This window comes from Alexandromys fortis, unplaced genomic scaffold (genome assembly GCF_014885135.2).
Source record: "Alexandromys fortis isolate MF-2015 unplaced genomic scaffold, M_Fortis_MF-2015_v1.1 scaffold_148, whole genome shotgun sequence".
NCBI classification, from domain to species: domain Eukaryota; kingdom Metazoa; phylum Chordata; class Mammalia; order Rodentia; family Cricetidae; genus Alexandromys; species Alexandromys fortis.
Window position 1 is genome coordinate 1,859,707 of NW_026068019.1, and position 20,763 is coordinate 1,880,469.

The 20,763-nt window shown below is 47.6% G+C and overlaps 1 protein-coding gene across 2 annotated transcripts in view; it reads right to left on the reverse strand.

Moving 5' to 3' along the window:
• Positions 1 to 20,763, reverse strand: part of Galnt14 (polypeptide N-acetylgalactosaminyltransferase 14) — a 231,052-nt gene that overhangs the window by 36,191 nt on the left and 174,098 nt on the right. For both annotated transcript variants that reach the window (XM_050163004.1, XM_050163006.1), the window contains exons 3-6: positions 19,422 to 19,520; positions 9,495 to 9,562; positions 7,335 to 7,400; positions 7,053 to 7,174 (exon numbers count right to left, since the gene is read on the reverse strand). In XM_050163004.1, coding sequence (XP_050018961.1) covers positions 7,053 to 7,174; positions 7,335 to 7,400; positions 9,495 to 9,562; positions 19,422 to 19,520 — 355 coding nt within the window. The remainder of the gene's footprint in view (positions 1 to 7,052; positions 7,175 to 7,334; positions 7,401 to 9,494; positions 9,563 to 19,421; positions 19,521 to 20,763) is intronic.

Genomic DNA, 20,763 nt, shown 5'->3' on the forward strand with positions numbered 1-20,763 from the left:
TCTCCTGCCTGGACCATTGTTTATGAGAGACTTCCATTGCCCTTTCTACAGTTGGAAGGTTTTCTCTATATACTATTCCTACCATGGGGGTGAAAAACATAAAAAATCACAAAGAATTGCCAAAACCTAAGCCAACGTTGCCTTTTTTCAAAGGTGAGGTATGAATGCCAGAAGCCAGTATTCAGTTATTTAAATAAATCAATGTGAGTCTACTGAATGATATAGATAGATAGATGATAGATAGATAGATAGATAGATAGATAGATAGATAGATAGATAGATAGAGATATGGATACTGTGTGGACTCTACTTATATTTTCTGGTATAGCTGTATACCTATTTATGAATAAAATGTAACAACATACTTATGCTAAGCTATTTATAAAAGTAATAAATATATAAAATAAATCAAGGCTGTCTTAAAACAAAAAAATATTCAGGTTCATCTATATGATTGATGCCTAGTTAAAGCTCTGGATGCCAAAGTGTATGTGAGCTTCTCTGGTTGGCAACAACGCCCTCCCCTCCCAGGGCTGCTATACATCTCTTCTAGGAGAGGTAAACACTCTATAGAACTCTTCTGGAAGAGGATAGATGAATGCTCATGATGGGACTTTGCACAGGGCCTTGCTTCTGCTACTGTTAGCCTTTCTGCTGCTGTACAAGTGGGCCTGCTTCAGTGACTTGTGGATCCTTGCACTGAGTCCAGGAAGGGTCTTGGGGACTCTTAGATGATAACCTCATTTTGTTTTGCTTTAGTGGAAACAAACTCCCTTCCCTGTTTAAAAATAAAACTGAAAAACCAAGTGTAGAGCGTGTGTCTCAGTCACTGCCTCCACGTGGGCACTGTGCCATGACTGTGCCAGGCTCCCCAAGCACTCTCCTACCCCTCTGAGACCTTGCATCTTAGGACTTCTGTTGCAACTCACCTGTGGTATCTGGTCTATGGAGAACAGCCAGCCAGCGAGGGCTGTTTGGGGGCCAAGTGCTATGTGCAGTTATTACCTTGAAAGGGGCCACAGAAGACTTTAGTGAGTCACCCAAACCAGAACACAAGCTCTCAACACGAGAGGATTGGTATCCACTCTCTGGCCTAGCCCAGAGCCTGGAAGGCAGCAAGTATTTGATGACATTGGTTAAGAAAGAAAATCATTCCCTACACCCTTGTGTAGGTGATGACCAGGGATCAGGTGGGTCACTTATGGCTTAACAGGGTAGCTTTTCAAGCTGGAGCCTCGGGGATGAAGAGAGTCTCAATAATTGTGTTGTTGGCCCAGAGTCAAGAGAGGCTCCTGTTGTGTGCCCATAATTGGTATATCCTAAAAGTTAGGCCCAAGCTTGAGCATAAGCAAACATCTGGTAAAATCCTGGGCGGATCCTGGACCATTCCCTATTCCCCATTTCCTTTACCTACCGTGGAAATCCAAGTCTGTTTTCTCTGCCCCATCCTTAGCTCCACTCCCCGTCTGCTCTTATCAGGAGGAGAGGGGCTGAAAGCTCTGGGCAGTAGCCATCAATCCCTGGTGCTCTCATACCTCTCCTTTCCCCACTGATTCATATGATTAAAGCACATTGTGAATGGGTAATCAGAAACTTCTAGAAGAACTCTCTCAGTAGTCACCAGCATTCCTGAGTCTTCTTCTTGTGTAGGACTTGTAGGGGGACAAGGATAACGTAAGGAAACTCCCCAGTCTAGGGAAGACGAATCTGATTCAGGGTCTAGAGACAGCCCAGGGCCTCTCAGCTGGCCTAGGGGCAGGCGTGGTATATTATGTCTTCCTCCTTATAACCGAATAATTGACAAGAGGCAAGTGAAGGGAAAGAAGGGTCTGCTTGGGCTTCTATGTGGCAGGGAAGGCCGGGCTTGACAACAGGGGGTGTTGTGGAAGCCAGAGTGTGAGGCTGCTTGCTAATATCTCCAAAGATCAGGAAGCAAAAAGAGGTTAATAGCAAGAGGAGTACATTACAGCACCTAAGACTCACCCTCGGTAACCTACTCCCTCTGGCTAGACCCCCTCCCCCACTGGTTCCATAAGCTCCCCAAATAGCGCCACCAGCTGGGGATCAAATGTCTAAATGCTAAGCTGGCAGAGGGTGGAGGATCAGTTTACATCCGAACCATTCATATGAGAGAAGCTGGAGAAGCGCCCTTAAAGAGGGGCTACTGTGGGGTAGGGGCACGTTTGTTGACAGAATAGTTAGGTTTCCATTCAGGCTCTGTCATATAGAAAGGTGTATGACCTTAGTAATTCGGCATGCTCCAAGGGATCCTGTTTGCAAACCTGTGACGCGAAGGCAAGTTGCTACTATTGCAAGATGATCCCGCCTTTTGACTAGAGCTCGTGTAAGGAAGCTAGCGAGGAAAGCACATGCGAAGGCGTTGAAGGACAAGCCAGCTATCATTTTATAAATTTGCTGGATGTTGAAAAGATTGAGATTTCTTGAAATCTCTTTTCCATCAAAAATATATGGAAGGAGGTGAAGGAAAGAAACTTATGTTAAAAAAAAAAAAAACAAGAAACCAACTTGGTGTTTCTAGTTAGAGGGAAGGGAAGGGAAATTAAGGAGGTGTTGCATGGAAAACTTCAGCTGAAGATAGCCTAGGACAGTTTCTTTCTTATTTTGTTCTATTTTTGAAAACCTCGATCTCCAATTATAGCTTAAAATGTCTATTTCTACTCTCAAGATCAGACCACGCTCCGTGTGGAGACATCCAGATACACAGCTGGAACGCATACACATTCCTGCTCCTTGAGAGGCTGTCCCAGAGTCCCCGCCCCCCATAGCATTAAGAGGCAAGGCTTTCAGGGTGAACCTAGCGGCTCACAGAGAACTCTCTAGGCGAATCCTGGGGCTCCTCTCACTAACCTCTTCACAGTGAAAGGTTGAGCTCAGAAGGTGATGGGGACTAAGAAGCTAAGCTCCATCGTGGGGCCAAATGACTCTCAGGAGAGTGTCTGGCTGCGAGCAGCCAAACTCTCATTTGAAAAAGCAAGGAAGACTATGCCAGTCTGTAGGTGAGGCTGGCTGCAGAGAGAGAAATGAGACCATCTCCTGGGAAGTTCTCTGAGATGGACTCAGAGTCGTTGGGATAGAAAGGGATTCAGATTCATTAAGACTGGGCTTCCTCAAAGTCTATGGGCTGCTAAGGAGTACTAGGGGCGGGGCTGAAATTCATCCTCCCCAGTGGTGCAGCCACTGACAAGTTGCCTATATTCCAGTAAATAATCCCTCACGAATGCTCATGCAGGTAACCTTAAATAAATACGGTGAGCAGAAAAGACAGAGGAAAGCAAAACAGAAAGTGGTGGTGCAAGTCTAATCCCAGCACTCAGGAGGCAAATATTAGGCTTGCCTGGTATACATGGGGAGATCCATAGTAGCCAGGGCTACATGTATGATGAGAGAGAGAGAGAGAGAGAGAGAGAGAGAGAGAGAACAAAGTAGGAGGAGAATTATTAATGGAGAAAAGAAAAATTTTAGTGGGAGAGAGGCAAAGATGAAAGACAGAAATGGAGGAATGCACCAACCTCGGGGGATAAATGTATGAAATTGTCAGAGAATAACAATAACAACTAAAAGAAAATTCTTCGAGGTTAATCATTTGGGGGGGATCCCTACACAAGAAACATCTAATTCTTGCAATCCCAGTCCTTAATATACATCCATGAAACTGGAAAGAGATACATGAATAAAAACCTGTACAGGAATAGTTTTAGCAGCATTATTATTGGTCCCACATGTGGATGAACTCATAAAAGCAAAACATGGCCCAGACTTACCATGGGGGTCATTATTTCATCACAAACGGCCATCTCTTATGATTCTATTTTTATGAAGTCCCTGGGGACAAAGCAAATTAGTGGCTGCAGAGGCAGGGAGGGGACGGAAGTGAGGAGTGGTGGCTAATCAGTGGGAAGTTTGCCTCCGAGGTGGCAAGGATGCTTTATAATTAGATTGTAGGGAGAGTTGCATAGTCTGTAACTGCAGTCTGAAATGGTTTAAGTGGTCAGCTTTGTTGGCTGTCATTTACATGTATGCAATACATGTGCGATTCTGGCTCGGGTTAAATTACCTTAGAGACCACATGAATACAGAATACAAAGTTGGGTAAATACAGGAGGATTACAAATGTACTCAGAGATGCTTCTTTGAGGAGAAAATTATCCTAGGTGGGAAGAAACTAGGCTGCGGATGTCTTCGCACGAGATAAATTTGGTTGATTAGTTTCCATTCTCATGTTCCATATTTTCCAAAATGTCTGTGGTAACTGTGGGACACATTTGTGATGGAAAACAAGGGGTACAGGCCTCTTCTTTCCCATCTTCTGTTCCCAGGCCACAGCGTTTCCATAACACCACGCTCCTGGCTCTAAGTCTATTTCTGTTCGTATGGCCTTGACTAAAGCAGGAACCATTGCCTCCAACCTCTACGTCTCTCCCTGGCTAGTGTCCTAGTGTCCGTGTCCCTACCCTCTTTTACCTTCCTGTGGTTCTGCAGCCTTGGCCTTCAAGCCCTGCTTACACACTCTAGTTTCTTCTTGGCTCCAGACACAGACCAGCAAGAGGGTGGCTTCATTAGCCCTTGGTTCCTGAGAGCCGCTCAGGCACAAAGCCCTTTCTGGGATGGAACAGTTCCCACCGAAGGGGCCTGCTCCGCACCTGAGAGGTACACTAAGCTTTCCTACGCTTCTTTCTCATGAACAACTTTCTTACAGCACAGTGGTTCTCAACCTTCCTAGTGCTGCAACCCTTTAATACAGTTCCTCATGCTGTGGCCACCTCCCCAACGATAAAATTATTTTTGTTGCCACCTCATAACTGTAATATCACTGCTGTTATTAATTATAATATAAATATCTGTGTTTGCGGATGGTCTCACAAGGCCCCCGGGAAAGGGCCATTTGTCCCCAAAAAGGGTTGTGACCCACAGGTTGAGAACCACTGTCATAGCACTTCGGCCCGTGGTTACCTATCCTGTGTTGTTTCTTTCCAAACCAGTGCAGCATGAGAATATAGGAACCATGTGAGATGTGCTAAGTACCAACTGATTCCTTCCACATAGCCTGCTTGAGACTCTTCCCCATAGGTGCCAATATGATTAGCATAAGGGTAGGCAGTGAGTCTACTCTTCTACTAATTCCAACCACGACACCACCCCAATATGCCAGGACTTCTGAGGATAGTTTTCAGGCCCTGAGAGCCAGTCTATGGCAGTGAAGGTGGTGATGGGGAGGGGACTAGCTCCCAACTGCATTTGTCCTCTGTTAAGGGAGACCAAGAGCTCAAAAGAGGAAAACGGAGGACAAAGTAAGCAGCGGCTGTCTGGAGAGATCCTGATTAAGCATGCCGCTGGGGAGATCAGGGCAAAGTCTCGAGAACAGGAACGTTTGTGGAAAGGACAGTAAGGTGGCCAGGGACAGGAAGGACCTGGTCAGAGGTGAGGCACGGGCTGGCACTGGGGAGATGGGTCAGTCAACAAAGTAGCTTCTGTGTAAGCGTGAGGACTTGAGTTCGGATTCCCAGAATCCACGTAAAAAGCCGGACCCAGCAGCCCTTGCCTGATATCCAGTGTCGGTGGCTGTGATGTGGGTATGAGGTGGGAGAAATAGATACAGGAAGATTCCGGAAGCTCATTACGTTACAAGTCAGCCTAGACCACGTGATGAGCTTTAGGGTCAGTGAGATTGTTGTGGAATATTATTTTAACTATCTAAAGACACGCCACATTTGTTTATGCCACAGAAATTACTTTAGCTGTGTGAAGGTGTGTTACTTTTGTTTCTGCTGCATTTGTTCAATTACGTAAAGATGTGTTACATCGGTTTCACCTTGCCTGCCTAAGGCACCTGATTGGTGCAATAAAGAGATGAATGGATGAATGGCCAATAGCTGGGCAGAGAAAGGATAGGTGGTGCTGGCAGGCAGAGAGAATCAATAGGGTGAGGAATCTAGGCTGCGAGGATGAGAAAGAATGAGAGGAGAAGAGAACAAGGGAGACACAGAGAACCAGAAGTCAGGGCAGCCGCCAGTCAGCGAGACATGGAGCAGTGAAAGCAAGATATACAGAAGGAAAGAAAGTAAAGAAGCCCCGAGGCAAAGGGTGGGTAAAGGGAAAGAGTTTAATCTAAAAGAGCTAGCCAGGAATGAGCCTAAGTTAGGTTAAGCATTCAAAACTAATAATCTTCATGTCATGATTTGGGAGCTGGCTGGTGGCCTAAAAGAAAAAGTCTAGTACAAGAGATCTTGTTTCAAAAAAATAGCAGTAGAAAGCAAGAGAGGGAAGACACGAGATGACTCTACCCTGGGCCTCCCTGGGACCCTGTACATACTCATCATCTACATATACAATACCCACCACAAACACACAGACAGGACACTGGCAATGACAGAATCAGGACCAGCCCATCTGTGTCAGCACAGAATCCTAGGAGACCTAGTGATGCTTCAGTGCCGAGGGAAACCCTCAACTGAATGGCCAGCTCACAAAAGGATTTCCCCTTTCAACACTTTCAGGATTTCCTTCTGAACAATGCTAGGGTACAAACTCAGAGAAAATCATCCCTAATGGTTGCTGACTTCTAGCCCCATGTGTAAGAGTTCAGACAACCCTGTGAAAGCACCGCTTGCAGTGGCCAAGTGGCGAGGACTTCTTGGTTCCCTGCTGAGCAGTTTGCCCACTGGGCTCTTTTCTCCTTTCAACACTGTTATTATACAGGCAGGAGTTAAGGGGTTACCAGCCAGGGCAGGAGGAAACCATCCCAGCCCAGACCACAGGCTGTTCTGCTGATTCTGGAGAAACCATCCCTAAAGAATATCAACCCACGTCATATAACAGTCCGGACATGATTTTCTCATCTGTGTGATAAAACAAACAGCCCGAGCCTTGCTCCACTACACTGACATCTTGTTCTGGACACTAACCTTTGGTCCTCCATCTATAAAGTGGGGACAACAATCTGTCCCATCTGGATCCCTAAGTGAAGTCACCAGTGTGGAGGCCCTGGAAGAAGGGGGAGGTAGGAACTTCAGTTGTTTCTCTGTCTGACTCACCTCTTTGACCCTATGTAACAGGGGCTGCAGCCAATCCCTGTTCACCTCACAGTGGCTGTCCAGGAATGTCAGAGTGGTGCCCTGGGCAATGTCTGCACCCCGCATCCGGGACCGCACCAGACCTGGATCAGGGACAAAAGGCCAGGTGGGTACCACTGTTGCTCCAGTGACCAGCCAGACTACAGCAGAGTCATTCAGTACTCCCTCAAACACCCGAATGCATACACCTGCCACACTCGACTCTCCATTCACACGCCTGCCCCACCCCACTGTACAGCCTACCTTGCCGCTCGCTGTTGCGCAAGCACTTCACCTTAGGCAGCTTGGCGAGCTGCTTGCAGTCCTCAGCTGCAAAGACAAAGGTCATGGTGAGCACCTGGGGCTCGACTGCGTGTGAGCAAATTAAAAGGATCAGGAAGGTAGACCTACTTGCTATCACTGCCCTGACTGCAGAGCCTGGTTTTCAGTCCAGGGTGTTCCTAGGTCAATGGAAGGGGCCGAGGGTCACTGAGTGACAACTGGGCCCATTTGGAACAGGTCAGCACACAGTGGTACCTGCAAGCTTTCATGGAAACGTTCCAAGTGTGGAACCTTGTTCTGGTCACCTCAGGGTCATCTCCATTGCTATACATCATTGGATTAATTCATTAATTAATTCAGAGTCTCTTCATTGCAGTAAATGGGTCTAGTTAAAAATGCCAGGAAGGAAACAGCGTTGGACTTTGCTTTTAGAGCATGGAGGCCCTGTTTATGAAGAGCTCTGCCAACAGATAGCTTTTTCCATCACAACAGAGCTTATAATGGGAGGGTGGTCTCGAGCCTGATGAACGATGGGACAGGGTGCATAAGAGACCCACTGCCACTTGGTCACTTACCCCAATCATACTGGAACTATTCTGTGACCCTACCACTGCCCTAACCTGACTCGTAGCCCCACCCTTTGGTTCTGTTTATAGACTTTGGCCTTTCTATTTAGCTCTGGACTTCAACAAGCAACAGAAGAGACTTTTACAGGCTTCCCCAGGCATGGTCTTATTCTAAGGGCTCTGAATGTGTCAATACATTTGACCTCTATATAAACCCAATATATGACCGTAGTCACCTCCACTATAGAGGTGAGGGAGCTGACTTGACGCTAGTGGTTTTCTTGAGGCACGTGGCTAAGGAGTAAGGAAGTCCCAGATCTTGGGTTTGAGCACAAGCTGTTGTGGCTCCTTTTAAACCCTAGGCTATCCTGTTCCTCGGGGACCTTACAGCACTTCCTTCTGCTTTTGAGCACCAGGTGACCCCCAGAAGGAGTGACACCCCACTCGAAACTCTTCCTCACTAGGCAAAGAGAGCAGACCACTGAGTCCCAGAACTAGTACAGGTCTTCATACCCAAGACCTCACACCTAACCCACTTTTCCATGAGGAATCCATAGCCCCTGCCCTTGTGTGTGTGTTTCTAGTGCTTACGCAGCCGGTGTCGATGTGCGAGCCGCCCGTGTCCAGTTCCCAGCACCTACGCTCCTGGGGTGGAGGCTGCTTTCCTGACACTTGTGGTTGTCTGTCCCCTGGTGTCACCCACCTGGCTCACCACCAGGAAAAGACTGCCCCACCTGAATACAGTTGAATGAGTAGAACTGTATCCAGGACAGTGGCTGTTAGAAGAGGGGGTTGGCGCTGCTCATGCATATAGAATCATGGGATTCTGCCCATAATTCTATAATTAGTGTGACTTTCAGACATAAACAGATGTCTTGAGACCCCAGCATTGTTTTCCTTGGGAAAGTGGACCGGGGAGTAAATCAGGGGAGCTGGGTTCTTTTATGGGATAACTACGGAAATACGAGGCAGGAAATGGTGAGAACCAGTGTGTTGAAAGGCTCTACAACTCACACGGGCCTGGATGCTTGTTGGGATGTTCCATGGGGATCACAGTGTCAAGGCCTGTCAGATCCCAGGGAATGAGAGGGAGAAAACATGGCAGCCCGAAGTTCAAATGGGCACATGAATGCAGCATCAAAACCAGGAGTCTCTGACGGAGCCCTAGGTTCTAGTGATGATTCTCTGAATGTGGGATGTCTCTCTTCTCAGGTCCAGGGATGTAGGTTAGAAGCTAATGGCACTGATGCCACATGCGTTCATCCACACATGCACACTCATTCACCAACCACCCCAAATAGGGATCTAATAAATTTAGCTAATTCGGTGAGCATCCAAACTGCCTGGGCTCCCACAAAGCCAGTACATGTCCTCAAAAACTTACAGCAGAGAACCCCAACATTTCAACTTTCCCCCCTCAAATATAAGGTTTATCACCCCTTTAAGCTCAGGCATAGACGGACATTCAGTCTTCCATGTCTTTCACCTCTAGGGTATCAGTAGGCTCCCTTCTACTGTACACAGGGGCTGGGACCAGACATTTGTGCCTCAGTTGCCAATAATCAATGCTACTCACGGTCATTGCTGAAGTCATCCACTAGTATGATTTCCTGGATCAGATGCATAGGGGTGCGGTTTAACACACTGTGAGAAAAAGAGAAATTAGCGTGTCTTCTAGCAGCCAAAATGTACATATCAACTCCAGTTTTAAATATCATTGCCTGGGAGGACAGAAGACCCCAGGACATCAAGAGTTTTCCAGTCAGGGGCCAGCGAGGATATAACTCTGCCTTCTCCATCACAGTAAATGGCGTGCTGCCCAGTGACGCACCCAGACAGAAACCCAGGTAGTACAACAACAACCTTTCCTCTCCCGAAGACCCAATATAATAGTTCTATATGGACGTTTACCTTAAACCACTCTCGCCTTGTCTATCTCTGTCCTGTTTCACCCCTCCCACCCCCTTTTTTATAGGGGAGTAGGCAAGGTCTTACTGTGTAGCCCAGATGGACCTTGACCAGCTGATGCTCCTGCCTTCTCCTCTCGAGTACATGATTAGAGGCATGCCCCACCACCCCTCACTCTGTCCACTTTTATTTGGTTGACCACTGCAGCCCCTCCCTGCCCCAGCTCTTCTCAGTCCCAGGCTGTTTTCCTTGTGGCTTTCAGGTGACCATTCTGACAGTGTGGTCTTCCATGCGGCCACAAACAAACTGATAAAATCTAATTGTGCCTGCCTACAACCCACACCCTCCCATCACTGAGCTGGCCCGTGCTGCCCACAGCGATTCATGCCCAGTGCCGCCATCTGACTGTCTTGTGCTTACTCTTCATTGAGAGCCTCTTCTAGGACCTGAAATGGCCCTAAGCTGCCCACAAAGCCCAGTTCAAATGTCACTTCCTCTCTAACAGCTTTCCAATCTACTTAGGGAGAATGAATTGCTTCCTCCCCTGGGATTCTTGAGCAGGTTTTAGCTGAAGCTTCTTACCGCATTTATCAACTTCCTGACACTGGCAGCTGGTTTTACACCTCACCAGGCAAGCCCCTGCCCCTGTAACCCTGGTACCACGCAGAGGCCTCGGTGAGAGAGTAAACACTTTAAAGAGAGACCATGACTCTCCCTCCAGCTATCAGAGTCACTGAGTCAGTGTGTTTAACAGACATGGAGAATCCCAGCTTCAAGCTGACCTCCAAGTTAAGAATATAAATGGCTTCTGCCCTGCGCCTATTAAATGAGCCAAGCTAGGGACAAACAGCTCTGTCAGGCCAGAATAAGCTTGCGAGAGTCTTTTCTCTTTCAGGTATGGGAGATCGTTGTGTATGTGTTTGTGTGTGTACATATTTGTGTGTGTGTGTGTGTGTGTGTGTGTGTGTGCATACATACACATGTGCCTGTATGTATATGAAAGTGGAGGACAGAGTTTGGTGTTGGGCCTTATGGTGGTTTGAATGGAAACGGTCCCATAGGCTCACAGAGAGTAGCACTATTAGGAGGTGTGGTCTTGTTGGTGGAAAGGGGGTCACTGGGGGTTGGCTTTGAGGTTTCAATGCTCAAGTGAAGCCCAGTGTTGCACTTTCTTTCTGCTGCCTGAGGATCTGGATGTAGAACTCTCAGGTACTTCTCCAGCACCTGAATGTCTACCTGCACGCCATCACGCTTCCTGCCATGACGAGAATGGACTAAGCCTATGAACTGTATATAAGTAACCCCAATTAAATGTTTCTGTTTACAAGCATTGCCGCAGTCATGGTGTCTCAATGCTAACAAAGGTGTTGCCTTTAACTATTCTCACTTGATTTTTGAAGACAAGGTCTCTCACTGGACATGGAGCCCACCAATTTGCCTAGACTACTGGCCAGCAGTCCCAAGGGTACTGTTGTCGCCACCTCCCAACTCTGAAATTAAAGGAGTACATATGATCATACTTGCTTTTCTTTATATGAGCTGGGAATCCAAACTTGGGTCCTTATGCTTCTGCAGCAAGTGCTTCCCCAACTGAAGCAGCTACCCAGTGTAGTGGGAGCTGCGGGTTGCATTCTGCCACCCAGCTCCCGCCACCGGCTAGCTTTACCCGAAATAACAACACACAAATTGTATTCTTTTAAACACTGGTTGGCCCATTAACTCTAGCCCTTACAGGCTAATTCTCATATCCTGATCAACCCATCTCTAATAATCTGTGTAGCATCAGTCTTACCGGGAAGATTCTAGCCTACATCCATCCTGGGTCGGAGTTCATTGCGTCTGCCCGGGAGAGGGGAGCATGGCCTCTGCTCCAGAGAGCAGAACTGTCGAGTCCGAGCTCACTTTCTCTTCCTCCCAGCATTCTGTTCTGTTTACTCCACCCACCTATGTTCTAACCAATAAAATGGGCCAAGGCAGTTTCTTTATTAGCCAATGACCTTCCTCCATCAACCCAGCCCCCAGGAGATAATAAATATGTGTGTGCATGTGTGTGTATATGCATATATGTACACACACACACACACACACACACACACACACATATATATATATATATATATATATATATACACATACTGATGTGGAAGTCCCTCTGTGTGTGGTGATTTCCATTAATGAATAAAGAAACTGCCTTGGCCTGTTGATAGGGCAGAACTTAGGTAGGCGGAGAAGATGGAACTGAATTCTGGGAAGAAGAAGGCAGAGTCAGGGGGACACCATAGATCCGCTGCTGGAGATAGATGTGCTGGATCTTTGCTGGTAGGCAACGACCTCATGGTGATATACAGATTAATAGAAATGGGTTAAATTAAGATGTAAGAGTTAGCCAATAAGAAGCTAGAGCTAATGGGCCAAGCAGTGATTTAATTAATACAGTTTCTGTGTGATTATTTCGGGGCTAAGCTAGCCGGGCAGCCTGGACAAACAAGCAGGCCCTCCTTTTACAATCTATGGCATTTTCACATATACATCAATAACAAAAATATCTATTTAGTGTTGACACAGATGCCAAGTTGGGGATGTTTTGTTCATTCTAAATCTGTATTTTCTCATAAGAAAGAATACAGTGATTTCCCATAGAGAAATTGCTTTTCACCTTCGCTAGTCATTGCATTAAAAATAAAGTTCCAACAGTTGCTAGCCGTTTAGCAATTTCTTTAAATGATACTTTTTTTAATTTATTTTTTTTAGAGTAAACAAAACATAATACACCTCTCTTCTCCCCTTCCAACTCTTCCTGCCTCCTCCCAACTTCACGTCCTCTCCTGTTTCTTCTTCATGTTTAATTACCCACTGAGCCCAATCAGAGCTGCTCAGAGACACACAGACGGAAGGCCATCCGCCACCAAGACGGACACCATACTCACAACCACAACCCCAAGGAAAAATGCCTCTCCCCCTCCCAACGGCTGTCAACTTGTCAGTAGCTCTTCAGTTAGGGCTCTTGTGAGCCTCTCCCCAGATCAGACTGGGATTTTAACTGGATTAAAATCTTGTGCTGGTGACCGAAGCCTCTAGGAGGTCATGAACGCAATGCCCATGTCATGCCTAACGTTCCGCAGCCTCTTCATCTTCTACTCTCATGCTGTCTCTCTCTGCTCTTCTGGGACAGGGCCTTGATGTAAATGTTCCATTTGGAGCTGAGCACTCACAGTCACACAGCCTCATCATTTTGACTCATTGTGTGTCTCTGTATTAATGACTGCCCAAGCTTTATTGACCAAGGCTGAGAGTAACACAGAGCCCGTGTCAGTTCTAGGCCCTGACCTGGGCCCACTGCTGTGGGATTCTTCCCACTAGTGGATCTTTAAGACAGAAACCTACCCCATTTTCCTTGGATCTGACTTAAAAACTGTCTCTGTGATAAAGAACCTGAGATAGTGAATGTAACTTATGACCCAAGTCCCTTTGCTCCAGAATAGGACTGGTCAAGCCATCTCAATGTCAACTGACAATATATTATATAGCCTTTGTTTCATGGATTCCCTGTAAATTAAAAATGACCACGGGCATGATAAAGAGGGAATTACACTTATTCTTTCCACTTTGGTTTGGCTACATTTAAAAAAAATCCAATTTCCTTCACTAATTTCTGTTCCTTAATTTCTTTGGAGATACAGGGAAACTACACAGGAGTGAATTTATCAACCCAATAGCCTAGTGATATCTCTGTATGGTAACATGCCAGGCCTGGAGCTTGGCTCACATCTCTATATATTGGAAGGATTTTTAGGGCACACCTTCTAGGCACTGGGTACTGAGTGAGGGTCACAAGAAAAGTCAGTTCCATCCCAGAAGCTTTTCATTCAGCTGTATCCACTACAAAAGCTGTTGGACTTGGGGCAAGCAACTATACTGCCATCCAGCATAGCAGCTAATCTGTAGAATGGGAGCCATTTACAGTGTGGGGGGGGGATTCTTCAAAGGACTATGAAGAAAATTAAAGGAGAAAACCTACATTTGGCACTAAGTGATAGACAGTAGCCTTTTCACCATGCCATGTGTCATTTGAGATTTGTTAACTGAACTGACCTCCCGTACCAGAGATGTCTTTTTCAAAGGGCACAGGCTTGGTTTTAATCTTACATGGGTCTCAGAATTCTTTGAGCATCTCCCGACGCCATGGTTTCCCCAAAGCATTTTGCCTTCAGCATACCCATTACAATACACGCAGAGTCCTGTGTATATCGGGGAAGAGGGTGCAGAGTGGGTGCTGGTGGGGTTTTATGAGCATCCCTCTTCTCAGATCTGCCTAAACTTTTTTTTTCCAGCGCAGCCTCCTTTCTATGCAGGATGCAGACTCTACGAGAAAGGAACTTTGCCCGGAGCAACCTTTATTTATGAAGCCTTAATTCTCACCATGGCAACTAGTGTAAGGTGCAGAGAGGAAACCCCAACACAAAGCCCAGACAGTTGTCCCAGTCTGGGGGAAAGCAGGAGACAGGGACAGGAAGGAGGCTGCAGCCTATACCATAGGGCGGTGGCTAGAGATTGCTCGCTGTGATGGTCCCAGAGAAAACACAGCAAACCCAGCCACCAGCAGGCTAATCAGGGCAGGAGGGGAGAGGGAGGCAGACAGAGGGAAAAATCCTGCTTGAAGAATAACCTCTAATGAGGTTTGATTACGCTGGAGCTTCTGCATTCGATTCCCCCCAAATCCCTGCCGGCTCTTTGAAATTCAAGAGTTCTCTTCTGTGAACATCAAAAGGTAAATCGCGTGGAGCTCTGAGCTGGTTGAACTGAGAGATGATTAGCGAATAAAAAATGTCCAGGGTTTAAAACAGAAGCGTGGAGGGGGGGGCGGTGGAGAAAGGAATCGTCAGCAGTGCTAATTAGACCATTTCCTGCTAACACCTGGCTTGCTTGTGCTCCTGTCGTCAGAGCAATTGAAGTGGTGTTGGGGTCTCCATCATGAGTGCCTCTAGGCTGGGAGCACCTGGGATGGTTGGGCACTCAATGGGCAGGCACTCTGGGCACCGGAAGTGGCTGGAAAAGGAAAAGGTGATGCCTGGCCCAGGGTCCTTGGCCTGGTGGTCTTCCACCGTTCTCCTTCCAGCTCCCCCATGCAATTTCTGCCATCTTGATAAACCTTGGCTGCTGTGATCCCCTGCCCTCTGTCCACCTCACAGGTTCTACAACCCAGGCTTCTCACCAGCTCCCCATCAGCAGAGTAAGCCCTTCTGTTTGCTCTACTCCATCCTAGCTGCCCCTGCTTCGACTACCACATGTCTTTCTACATGTGACCACAGAATGGGTCACCGTGTTCATCTCATTGGCATGTATGGGCCACACTGTCCAAGGAATCATTTCGGATCTGTCTCCTATGTGCAATTACACAGGCAGAATCTATGACATCTCCCACTCCCTGGATTTCTGGGATCTAATTATGGGGTCCATGGGAGGGCCCAAGATACGTCAGGATAGTTTGGGGGAAGTAATCCCTACAGTGTGCTTGCTGTGTGGTTCTGAGCTGGTCAGCCCCCAGCCTCCGTTCCTTCTGTAATTACTTTTCCCTGTAAAAGCGGGTGATATTAATACTTGACCTACTTCACAGGCTTTTGTGTGCGTGAAATGGAACGTATTTGAAATTGCTTCGTGAACTCCACAGGGCTGTGTGCAGACAGGTCTTATCAAACGCTCCATAAATACCAGTTGAATGAAGACCTGGGGCTAGCTGACAGTTGAGTGTACTCATTCTGGAGTGAGACAGATTTGCGTTCAAGCACACATCTGTGCAGCCTCCACTTGTCGGCAGGAAGGCTCCAGTCAGTACCAAGCCTCCAAGTACCATGGTTTCCCCGGCTTCGTGAGCATCACTTAGCACCATGCTTGGCACATGACGGTTGCTCTTGGAATGTGGGCACCGGTGATAAGACTATTGGAGCTACTAACAGCAACAGAAATGATTCTCAAAGTCTGAGCCCCGAGCCAGCAATATTGTCACAGCCTGGGGACTTGTCAGAAATGCAAATTCTCAGGCCACACTCCAGACTCACTGACTCAGAGTCTCTGAGGCTGGAGCCCAAGAAGGCATGTTCTAGCAAGCCCTCCAAGAGAATCTAGCATCTTCTCACACTGGAGAGCCACCATGTGAGAACATGGTTATCTATCAGGACTGGAGACTCCGTCACATTGCCGCCGCTTTTCCTCTGTGCCAGCAGGAAATCCCGGTCTTTTGCTCACTGTGATTCATCTTGACGGGCACATTGGAGGGATCAGGAAACACCCCCAAAATTAGTAAAGCATATTCTGAGTGTGTCTGTGAAGACCTTTCCAGAAAGACTGCCATGCGGGTCACCCAGAGGAAGAGGGAAGACTCAACCACATGTATGCAGTACCATACATTGGGCTGGGGTTCCTACCGCACAAAAGCTGGGAGGAAGAAACCGCCAGTGTAGGGCTTGACTCTCCTTGAGTGGGTGCCTATTCTGTGGACATCAACTGCCAGTATCTTCAGTCTTTAAATGTGTTTGTCTCCACGGAGCTTCAGGGACTTCAGCCTTAGACTGGGTCTGTGCCATTGGCCTCCTCTCCATTCTAGTATATTCGTTCATTCATTTGTTCATTTGTGTGTACGTGTGCACACATGCATACCATGGCCCTTATTATGGAGGTCAGAGGACAACTTTCAGGAGTTAGTTCTTTCCTTCCAACATGTGAACCCCGGGAGTTGAACTCCATTTCCAGACTTGGTGGCAAACGCCTTTACTGTCTGAGCCATCTTCCTGTCCCATCGCCCCAATTCTGAGGCTTCCATTTTCTGGACTGGTTTTTCTGGTTCTCCAGCTGGCAGATGACTATGGTTAGACTATCAGGCTCTGATCTTGTAAATTAATCTAGTGAATGCCCTTTTATAACCGTAGGTGCCATTGGTTCTGTGCTGTAGAGAACCCTGACTGCTAAACCTAGCTGTATTTTTTGGTTTTCACTGAACTCATGCCAGGGCATTAGTAGTAATTATAGTTCCTGGTTGGCAGAACGGAAAACTGGAGCAGAGAGGTTCAGCACTTTGCCCAGGGTCACACAGCTATTACAGGCAGAGCTCGGCAAATGTGGTTTCAGAGTCCAAATTCTTAACTACCTTCATCTGGAAAGTGCCAACCTAGGTCTAGAAAACTACCAAGGATTAAAAAGGGTTGGGATGTAAAGTCATGGACCACTGCATTTTGCTGGACCCCATGGGAAATAAAGGCTTGACAGTTGCTCCAAGAGCAGGACGGGCAGCCTGAGTCTCACACCCCGTAAAGATTTGCCCTAGCACTGGCCTTGTGAACTTTTTAGGGTTCACTTTCTCTCCCTTAAGAAAATCTCCAATTCATCAAGGCTATGATACTCAAGTTTCTTATCGTCTGGCCCACCAGGCTCCCACCAGGCTTGAGCCTGACACTTGTGCTTTTCCAGCTTGTAGCTAGGAAGCAAGAGCCTTCCTGGGAGTCCTCAGAGAGAATGCCCTTTTCCTCGTCCCCCCACAGGCCTGCCTTGGTTTGCAGATCACCAAACCATCTACCCTGATACTGGTAGTGACCTGTAACGTGTGTGTGTGAGTGTGAACTGTTGACTTGCTGAGAAATCACACACAACAGTGTGACCTGAACAGTCCATAGGGTGAGTACAGAAGCCAGGACAGGTTGGTGGCTGGGAAACACAGCCAGCCATCAGGTACATGGGGGCTGCAGGTGGAATCGTTCTTTCCTCCACAAGGGCGTGTCCTTTCCTGTAAGGGAAACACTGGCTCCACACAGTAGACATCCAACATTTAGTGACAGGTGGACAGTAAGCTGTGGTGTGTCGCCTGCGGCTGAGCTTGCTTCCCTCTACCCAGAATCCCCCACTGCCAAAGCACACAGGTGTGGAAGAATGGGGGCGGTGTGGAAGAATGGGGACGGTGTGGCTTGTCTTTTGGAAATGATGAGAGGGAGGTTTGCTACGCTTCATACTCTTGTCGGCTCGTCCATGTTCAATCATTTTACCACTCTGTGTATCAGATGACCTTCCCACATGCTGCCTAATAAACCGTGTTCCTCTGGGATATGAAGTGTCATAGTTAGGGTTTCTATTACTGTGATAAAACACTACAACCAAAAACAACGTGGGGAGGAAAAATTTTACTCTAACATAACTCTCAGGACACAGTCTATCACTGAGGGGGAAGTCAGGGTAGGTACCTGGAGTCAGGAACTGATACAGAGGCCATGGAGGAGTGCTGCTTACTGGCTTGCTTCTCGTGGCTTGCTCGGCCTGCTTTCTTACAGCACTCAGGATAATCTGCCCAGGAATGGCATTGCTCACCGTTACCTGAGTCTTCCCACATCAATTATTAATTTAAAAAATGTCCCCACAGACTTGACCATGGGCAATCTGACGGAAGTGTTTTTCTCAGCTGAAGCTTCTCTTTTCAAATGATTCTCGCTTGAGTTAAGTTGACAAAAGCAACACACATATGAACTCTCCATGGGTACTTTACTGGGGAGGCTGGGCTTTGTGCTGGAAGCTGTGGCTGCACCCCTAAAGCCCCAGCACTACACCAGCAGTGATGAGCCCTCTCTTGTGACTTCCCGGTACAGACAGGTAAGAGGACATGGGCCAGTGTCTGGGCTATGCGACCTTGATATGGGACTTCTAAGTCTCGCTTCTTTCTGTTGACCTGCTCTGTTGACCTATTTATCACCCCAGCTGAGGGCAGGAGCCCTCGTCGTCCTTACTGTCTGACCTTACTAGGACAGGGAAGCTACTGTTGAGGATCAGAGGAAGGGATAATGAGGAAGATGACCTGGATAAAACAGGTGGAGTCAGGGAGAAGAAAGGAGGGTCATTCCAGAGAATGGTGGCTCAAGCCTGCCAGAGTCTCCTAAGAACCCAGAGGCATGATTCCCAGTCGGGTCCCCTCTCTGCTCTAGGGCCAGTTTGCTTGTGGTTGGCACTGAGGCTTGAGCATATGAAAAAGCTAGGCAAGCGACTGGTCATCTCTGTCACAACAAGCCTCTCAGGGCAGGAGCATCACTGAGACGAAGTGTCAAGGTGTCAGGAAGGCTCAGGGGAAGCAGGACCGGAGCTGAATGCAGATACCCAGAGAGCAAACATTAAGGATTGCCCACACCTCTTCCCACACATCCCACCCCTGTCTCAGCTTTGGAAAAGTGCAGCACACGATGAGCAGCCCAGGGCACATCCAGGTCCTGATCCTAGCTGAGGCTGGGGATGAAATGAGCAACCTGACTATCTGAGCATCCTTCCTCAATTATGACCACACCAGTCCACGTTCTTCAGATAGCCTAACAGATGGGCAAGGGGTCTGTTATCCGTTCCTTTGATTTATCTCTGAATGCCTGCAAGTTACCGGGCACTATTGGCATCTGTCATTCTCTTTAAACATGGGACGATGGCCTCTCTCATCAGCACGTGAGGGGAGGCTGAGTGGAAGCACATGATGTATAGGGCAGTACCTGGTACGTGCCTGCAGGATGCCCAGAGAGCAGACATGAGCCTGACCAAGGATCAGGCTGAGTGACAGCCCCCAGGCAGGAAGGCGTCTTACCTGCAGATGGTCCTGAGCAGAGTGGAGCGTGCCTCGTTGTGGAAGGTGATGATGATACTGGTGGGAGGAAGGTCCGTGCAGTACACCAGCAGTGAACATCTGGCAAACAAAAGCGGGATGATAACTCAGACCTTTGAGAGCAAAACCGAAGAGCCTGGGACCATGAACATCATCTAAGAATGACCAAAACTTAAGTGTCTACTGCCTACTGGGGAACCTGGGCTTGGAGCCTAAACAGAAGCAAGTATTGTCATTTACCCATTCGTCAGTTCAAGTACAGTGTTTCCTAACAGATTCAGGAGCCAAACTCCAAGTCTTGGGCTCTGCCCCAAATCTGGGCCCTTCTAGCCTTCCTACCCAAGCCTCTGGCCACAGAGCAGATCAAGCCAATAGAACTTATCATATTGACTTCTGAACTGGCAGCTTCAGAGGTGGATTCTAACTGCTGTCCCCCTGCTCCTGCCCCCTGCCCCTCCCAATCTGACATCTTTAAAGAGACAGAGCCCCAAAGCCTCAGAATCAGCAACAGTCTGATCCCGAGAAGGCATTTCCTCTCATGTGTCCAGGATTATTTCGTATGACCATTACATCTGGGGTAATTTCAATTTAATGCCTTGCCTCAAGTGAAAATTGCAGCCTGCAGCCTGAGAACGGCTTTAATAATGGAAATAGACCCTCCAAACTGCGGCCAGTTCCAGTGGGGGCTGTCATCTGGGTGTATCCTCCTGTTTCTCTTGATTAAAGGGATGGCCCAATTATGGGTGGGGTTATAGGGCATTGAAAAAAGAAGACCATAACGTGGGCAGGGGTCAGATACCTGTTCTGATTTTTTTGTTCCTTCCTGAGCTTTCAATTGGAAACCCAGAGACCCACAGAGAGGCTTGGAGGGGACTGGGTCCTCTGGAGTTGTTCACAAATCATTTATACAAATATGCATTTTCAATTTTTTCTAGAAATATGGTTCACATTTTAAACCAAATTTTCACACAAGTCTGGACCTGAAACACTCAGGATCTCCAGTCTTGGGCTGAAAGACCTGATGTTCCCCCTGTGGTATCTCTTCCGTGGGACCAAACACTTAAACACTGTATGCTCATGCACACGCACGAAAGAAATCAGTATCAGAAGAACCAAGAGTTGGGGAAGAAGGTACGGTGGAGAAATGACGGGGAAGGTAGGCCATGGCCTGCAGGCCTTCCTGTCCCCTGCCAGAGACTGCAGTCAGTTCCACCTCAGAGTTGGTTCTCCTCTTCCACACCTCTCCTCCTCAGTAGACTGCAACTCTGTGCGGAGCAAATGAAGTGCTGAGTGAATGTGTCTTGTTGACAAGCACAAAGACATG